This window comes from Cryptomeria japonica, chromosome 5 (assembly GCF_030272615.1).
Source record: "Cryptomeria japonica chromosome 5, Sugi_1.0, whole genome shotgun sequence".
Lineage (NCBI taxonomy): Eukaryota > Viridiplantae > Streptophyta > Pinopsida > Cupressales > Cupressaceae > Cryptomeria > Cryptomeria japonica.
Window position 1 is genome coordinate 590,956,093 of NC_081409.1, and position 8,356 is coordinate 590,964,448.

Genomic DNA, 8,356 nt, shown 5'->3' on the forward strand with positions numbered 1-8,356 from the left:
TCAGTGGCACCAACAGTGGTTGGAACCATGGGGTCCCTAGTCATACCCACATCCACAACATCCCCAGCAGGGGTCCCCATAGTGGTATTAGGGTCCTCTCCCTCCTTATCCCCAATGGGGTCCTCCTCCTCGTCAATATTTTCGATCACCGGGGTCTTCTTCTTGCGGCTTTTGGAAGCTAGTCTGGAGGATCTCCTTTTAACCTCAAAATCAGGGGAAAGATTGTCATTCTCAGCATCCTCAGAGGAAGAATTGTCATAAAAGACAATACGTTTGCGTTTAACAGGGGTTTTGCCTTTGCCCTTGGACAAGGAGCGGGAAGCACTGGGAGAGGCTAACAAAGTCAAACTAGGGGAGACTGTAGCTAAGGAAATAGTAGAGGCATAAGCAGGCAAAAACATGGTGGCCGTAGCAAAGCCTTCATGAGGATACTGGAAAAATCTAGGGAAGGCCATAGACAGGGCGACAAGCTACTGAGGAGTAGGCATTGGGGCCTAAGAGAGCAAGAGGTTCCGGGAGGGGGGGACAAAGGGCCTCATGGAATTTATATAGCCTATAAATGAGGCCCTGGTGGAGGAGGTAGGGTGGCTTATCCCCATGCTTGGGATCCATGGTGTCTTTAACTGAGCTTTCAATAGAGTGCAATAAATAAAAGGGCAGAGCAAATCATTATTGCGGAAATGATTGAGAAGGGGTAAATGATAGTAGTAGAATAATTTGTTAATTAATGAAGGTTGTGTTCTTTTTAGTTAGATCCTTATATACACAAATCAACAACATTCATTTTTTAATCCTAACAATTTGATTTGAAAATTAATTAATAAATTATAATTTATTGAAGGATTTGAATTCAACAAATTCAAAACACAATGTACAAATGATGCACATTATCTTTTATTATTCTTTAAAAATTTTATTTATTTTTTTGGTTGATAATGTGCACCTTGTCTACAAAGCTTCCTAAAAGTATGAGGGTTGAAAGAGGACATATTGAAAGTATTAGACAAATGATGCACATTATCCTTTATTATTCTTTAGAATTTTTATTATCTTTTTTGGTTGATAATGTGGAGCTGAAACTGTGAGGATTTGAACCTTGATTGTACCATTAACAGTGCAATCACTCAACCATCCCGCCACAAGATGACCTCTATTCTTTACAATTATTATTGTTTTAAAAAGTATTAGATTTTTTAAGTTCAGAAGTGAGAAAATATGGAAAATTGATGAAAAGATGTGTCATTATTAAGTGTATTGAAGGCAAGAAAATTTAATGAAAATTATTTATATGATAGACATGTCCTTGAAAAAAGAAAATAAATTCAAATACTGATTTTTTTTTTGTTTTGACAAGATGCAAGAAGTGTTTATATATAAATTTATATAGAAATAAAGAAATTACAGTATGGAAGAAATGCATAGAACTGGTCATGAAGCATCAAAGTTTGTCTTCGGAATTTTGGACATCCACGAGTATACAAGTTGGATTACAATGTGGTAGGTGCTGAGAAGATCAAAATGAGAGCGAAGCTCGACCAAAAAAAGAGAATAAAGGATGACAATTTTGCAACAAAGATATAAACAAACCACTTGACACTAAGTCTTCAAGGCCTTCAATCAAGCATACTCACTACTCTCAACAAGGCTGATATAGGTGTAACTCAAATATATGTTATATTTGATGATAAGATGGATTTATTCAATAAAAATCCTATCATCAAATATGGTTTGTATCTCATCATTATCTAATTGATTTTTTTATTTTAGCACACAAAGTTGGAGAAAATAAATGAAATAACCATTATATTTTGACATATTTATTCAAATAAAGAATTAATAAATTTTAAAAATATATATTAAAATAGAAATTTCATAAGAAAAGTATTGCTAATTAATTGAAATAATGGATAGGACTATGAGGTGAAGAGTAGAACCATTGAACACCATGGTCCCTTAAGGCTCATAGAAACAACTTCAATAAGACTTTAACCTCATATGAGATATCTAAAAATGTAACATTGGTATATTCTTTATGAACAAGTGAGGGTTTGTTTTTCCATGATATTATTCAAATAAAAGTCCCACAAAAACTAATAGGCAATAGGTATGCCAAGAGGTGTGTGATGTGGAGGATTATATTTGATAAGGTCACATGTGGTAAACACATCATCCACTTTCTTATCGAGTTGAAAACATTCTAAATGAATAGTGTATACAAGGGAGATTTCTTATGCAATGATGTTATGAGGAGTATAGGAAATAATAAATGAATTATCACAAGAATGGGATATCAAAGAAAGTGTCGAATGGGTTATTTATTAGGAATATAATAATAAATATTAGTGATATCCATGGTGGATATAAGGATTGCACACTAGAAGAGGAAACATTCAAGTGGTGGAGGTGTGAATGGTAGAAGCATCACTAGGAGCATGTGTCGTCATAACACTTCTAGGAATAACATGAAATGTGGAAGAAATGGTATTAAGATAGGAGAAAGGAGGTGCATGTGTAAAATCTCCATATATGAATTAGGTATGCTTTGAACAACAAAATCAAGGGGAAACTATGAAGATGACCTAGCATTCAAAAGGCTAGAAGTAACTTCAATACCGAAGATTTGAAGTACTTGCCAAACAAATGGTTTAGTAAGTATTATAATTCATAAATAATAATAATTATTTAATTCTTCAAGACCATTGACCTTAGCTAAACTTGAAAGCTTATATATAAATTGTTGGTGTTTTAAATGTGTTTTGTAATTATAATATTCACCATTTTCAATAAGAGTAATAATACTTTTTTTGGAAAAACATTTGGAACACCCTTGTCACTAGACTAAGTCAATTGAGGATTCATACATTGACTTATAGGTGATCTAACAATAATGTGTTCCACTTCTTGGCATAAGCAAGGTGCTCATTATTGATATTTTAAAAAAAAAATTATCTTATGTCAATTAAATGAAAACAAATTATCAATAATTTAAGGATGATGTAAATTAATGAGTTGTGTCATTTCTATTCTATGTAGACTCAAGCTATAATTCTTAAAATAAAAAAATCTTGTCATTTTTATTTATATTTTTCAATCAATTTTTATTTATTATATTATTATTTATGGTAAGACATTAATCTATATCACATGAATTTCACTACAAATAATCTTTTTCATGATGTTTTTATATTAGACCATTAACTTTAATTTCTAGTGTATGGATTCTTTTAATATTTTTTTATAAGACATTTTATTCATTAATATTTTTTGAATTAGCACTAACATAATTTTTAGACCTACATTATTTGATAACTGATTCATCTTAACCTACATTATAATGCATTACAATCCGCATACAAAGACATGTATGTGGATTGTAATGCATTATATTTTATTTTTTTCTAACAATGTTATTTATTCTAGCACTTGACTTGAATAGATGTCATTGTTTTCTTGTAATGGACCTACATTCATAATAAAAAATAAAATGTACATTATCAAAGAAAACATAATGCATATCTTATAGTTTAATAAATCTAATATTAAGGGTTACGTACTTACAAAATGACACTCTTAAATGACTTGATTTAAACCTCAAAGAGGTGAAACAAAACTATTTTCGTGTCACTAATTTTTTATAGGTATAAAGGATACTCCAATGAAAGTTTAATTTAATCCTAGGAGAGCTCTATACAATTGGATTTGATCTAACCCCTTTAACCAAACCTCTTTTAGATGAAATCCCTTTAGGATTACATCACTTTTCTAAAAAGTGTGTTAATTCAAGTAAAATTAAGGATGTCTCACAAGTCCAGAACACACTATTGTGGGATTGGCCTTCTACTTAAGGGAATTTGAGGGTGATAATGTTATGTTAATGTGATGTTGTCTTGGAAAATAACTCACAAATCATTAAAGTCCAAAAATAGAAAAGGGAGGTGAATGTATAATTTAAAATTAAAAAAATTAGCACACAATTAGGTCTAAAATAAGAATCAGAAAGCACAAAACCCTAAAGAAATTTATAGCTATGAAACACAAATAGAAGGAATTTGAACCTTGATAAGATTTCAAAATAGGAAAACATAATCAAATAAATTAGATCTAAAATCCTTAATAAAAGAGGGCAAAATCCTAGGTCACATTAAAAATAATCTTTTTTCTAATTTTTAATTAGGATAAATAATAATAATAATTCTCTAGTTTCTATTTAGGATAAATAATTAAATAATAATAATAAAAGCCAGAAATTTAGATTTGGGACTTATATTGGACAAGTGAAATAAAAGTTATGATAAATGTATAGTTTAAAAAAAAAAAAATGTAATATTTGGTTGGATTATAAAGATGAAAAAATGATGTTAAAGATGCTAGAATGAGTTTGCCACAACACTCGATTTTTGGTGCTTATTTAGGTGAATGTGTAAGTTGAAATTTTAAAAAATTGTTTATATACTTGGTTTGCATCCAAACCTATGGAGCTAAATATTTTCTTGCATGAGTGAATTGGCAAAAATGGATTGTCGTGATTTGCTTGCCTTAATCTTCTAATATCTAAATTTGTGTAAGGGTGGTGACCTTTAGGAATAATATTGATGAATTTGTTAATTAATGAGGATTATGTTTTCCTTAGTTAGGCCCCTAAGAACACACACATAGTATGCTAACATTTGAATTCATATTAGTTAATAAGAGGGTACCAATGGCATTTATTTATTTAATCTAAATTATAAGAGTTAAGGGTTCAAATACAAAATTGTAAATTTATGACCAATGTTTGAATTTGCAAATCCATTATATAAGAGAAAAAGGCATGTACATACAATTTCCACCATATTAATAGTAATAAATAATATTGTGCTATATTTAAAGATAAATTTGTAATGAGGATTGAAGTGACAATTATTTCTTCTTTCGTGGTTAATGAATTGCTACTAATCAATTTACTTATCTTTAGAACAAACCATGAACTATTGTCTCCTTAATATTAGAGGTATATATCAAGTGAATCTTGTGAGCTTCTAGAACATTTTAGTATACACACTATCATCTGTGTAATGGAGCTTAAAGTGATAGTTATATCCACCTTCATGATAAATTGATTGTTATCAATCAGATTTACATATTTAGAACTAATCATGAGTCTTTGCTTCCTTAATATTAGTAATCTATATAAGTGAATCTTTTGAGCTTCTAGAATATTTTTGTATGCACATTAACATATATTTGTAATAGAGATTGAAGTGATAGTTACATCCTCATCTATGATAAATTTATTGTTACCAATCAGATTACATCTTTGGAACTAATCATGAGTCATTGCGTCTTTAACATTAGTGATCCATATCAAGTGAATCTTTTGAGCTTCTAGAATATTTTTGCATACATGTTAACATATATTAGTAATGGAGATTGAAGTGATAGTTATACCCTTATCTATGGTAAATTTATTCTTACCAATCAGGTTTACATCTTAGAACTAATCATGAGCCATTGCTTCCATATTAAGTGAATCTTTTAAACTTCTAGAAAAAAATTGTATGTATATTAACATCTATTTGTAATGGAGATTGAAGTGATAGTTACATCCTCATTTATGATAAATTTATTGTTACCAATCATATTACATATTTAGAAATAATCATAAGTCATTGCTTCCTTAACATTAGTAATCCATATCAAATGAATCTTGTGAGCTTCTAGAATATCAAATAAAGATTAAAGTGATAGTTACATCCTCATCCAAGGTAAATCAATTACTACCAATCAATTTTAATTATCTTTGAAGTCAATCAGAACATCTAGAATACTTCAATGTTCATTCCAGATTAACTCTCCCAAAATTTCATGTTGTTAAGACATTGCAATATATTGTATCCTCGCTGCTGTAGATTCCTCTATTTTAATTATTATTTGCAATCCAACTTTTCATTGCCCATAATCATGAATTGAAATCGGAAAGAAAGAAGAGAAGACTGAAACCTTAAAACATTCAGATAGTGGTCAAAGAATTGTTGAAAGCAAATTGCATATTAAACTGGACCCGTACTTCCCATCATTTCTAGACAGACATTCTTAACTGCTATGATGAAAACTAAATACAAATGCTTTTGGTTTCTCTTTAAAATCAAGCCAAAGTAGGACGATTGAGATGGAGAAAGAAGACTAAAATCACCCTGAAACCGAAGCTAAAGCTGAAGCTGAATCCTCCAACTGTGGCCCATACACTTGACCTACCTATATCACCCACCCAAAACATCACCTTACCTGATGATTCTGATCTGACCTGATCTATTCTATAGATCTCCTACATGCAAATCTCTTATTAATCTACGAGTCCCACCATCACTCTTCACTCTGATGCTTCAGTCTTCACTTTTTCTTCAGCAGCTGGTGTCACAACTTCTTCTGTTACAGGAGCAGATACTTCCTCGGCAGGGCTCTCTTCCTCCACAGGAGTTTCAGCAACAGCAGCAGGGGCTTCTTTCTCCACAACTTCTGTTGGAGCAGCAGGAGCCTCCTTTTCTTCTGTTACTTCCTTAGCAACCTCAACCTCCTTTTCTTCTTCTTCTTCTTTAGCAGGGGACTCTTCTTCCGTTTCTTTTGCAGGCGCTGCTTCTTCCACCACCTCTTCTTTTACTTCCTCGGTTGGAATCTCCTCAACCTTAGCCACCTCTGGTTCAGGGCTTTCTTCCTCTGCTTTCGTCTCCTCGGGAGCAGGGCTTTCTTCAACTGTTTTCTCCACAGCCTCTGCTTTACAAGAGTTCAATAACAGATTCTAAGCTTCCATAGCCAATGAATATGGAACAAGAGCTTGTGGGTATGCTAGATTTCTTATCAACGTATTGAATCACTCTGGGGATTTATGATCAGGATAAAGAATGAAAGAAAAACAAATAAAAAAAATCCCCTGTTTTAATTTCATTCTCAAGATCAATCAGGAACGTGATCCAAAACATCTATAAAAAATCTCGCTCAGGGGGTGTTCAAACTTTCCATAAACCAGCAATTAAAACGATTAGAATTACCAATTCTGAACTGATTTTCATATTAAAAATGTCTGGAATAAAATTAGAATTGTCAAAAACATATACCCTGTTCAACAACGGGGGCAGACTCTTCTTCCTTTGGGGGCTGCTCCACAGTTTCAACAGTTGGAGCTTCAGCCTTGACGGGCACTTGTTCAGTTGCAGGGCTAACTTCAGCGGGCATAGCAGCAACCTGCGCAGATCGATCAAAACATGCATTAAATTATCATTCAATAGACAGTCAATTGAACAGATCGATCCATATGAATTGATCAATCTACCTCAACAGCGGCCATATCGGAATATCAGATCAAGATTTAGCAACAGAGTAAGATGATCTATCCCAAAAGCCCAATTGCTCGATCAATCTTGGTGTTTTGGACGGTAGAAATTCATGCAATACAAGTAACCCAGGGGGACCTATTTATAGTAGCTGAAAGATTCTCTGAACTTTGCGTTACTGGAAATTAGAATTATTTAGAATATCAAAAACAAATGAGAATTACAACACACCGTCCAAATCCACATCAGATGAATGTGAAATTTGGAATGGATGGATGTAGAATGAATGGAGTAACAAAATTTCATGTGACGTGTTGTAGCTAGTATCGAGATAGTGGAGGGAGTGAGTGCAATCTAGAAAACGTTTCAATTCGTAACTGTAAGAATCGCCGCTGTAATCGAGAATATAATTTAAAATTTTGAAACTTGTTCTATTCGTTGTAATTTTTATATGTTTAATGTAAGAGTAAAAATTTCCAAAGTTGCTTTCTAAACTTGAAACTTGAGACTTGAGAGTTATACTTTCATTGTATTTATCCTTGTTTTAAGGAAGATTCGTTTTTGCCCTTTCTAAAATTTGGATTCATTGTTACGTTAATTTATATTGTTATTTATTTTTTAAATAAATAGAATATTTAAATCTTGTTTATATGTTAGTTTGTTTTATGATTAACAAAATAAAATTAAGTTTTTTTTTTCAATAATTTGAAATTTGGTTTTATATACTTTTTAGTGTTATAAATTTCATTATAAAAAATTATTGATTTTTTTTTAATATTGAAATCAAGTTAAAATAATAACATAAAGAAAGCAACCAACAGGTTGCTAAAAAGTAAAAATAAAACTCAAGTTATCAATTACAAATCTACTAACAAGAGTATATATAAGACCCCTAACATAAGTACAATATCGCTACTAGTAGCAAAGAGAATATACATCTATACGAGAACGCATGTATTGTATAGCAAAATTACATTCCATAGACCTATGCTCATGTTGAAACTACAAAACATTCAAGCACATAAGACACACCAACAAGCCTACTAAAG

At 31.5% G+C, this 8,356-nt stretch overlaps 1 protein-coding gene across 1 annotated transcript; it reads right to left on the reverse strand.

The window, feature by feature from the left end:
* Positions 1 to 6,008: 6,008 nt before the first annotated feature.
* Positions 6,009 to 7,462, reverse strand: LOC131029534 (uncharacterized). Its single transcript, XM_057960040.2, has 3 exons — positions 7,307 to 7,462; positions 7,092 to 7,218; positions 6,009 to 6,747 (listed from the first exon to the last, which is right to left on the reverse strand). Exons 1-3 carry the CDS (start codon positions 7,319 to 7,321, stop codon positions 6,350 to 6,352), a joined length of 540 nt encoding a protein of 179 aa, XP_057816023.1. The 5' UTR covers positions 7,322 to 7,462; the 3' UTR covers positions 6,009 to 6,349.
* Between the last annotated feature and the right edge of the window lie 894 nt (positions 7,463 to 8,356).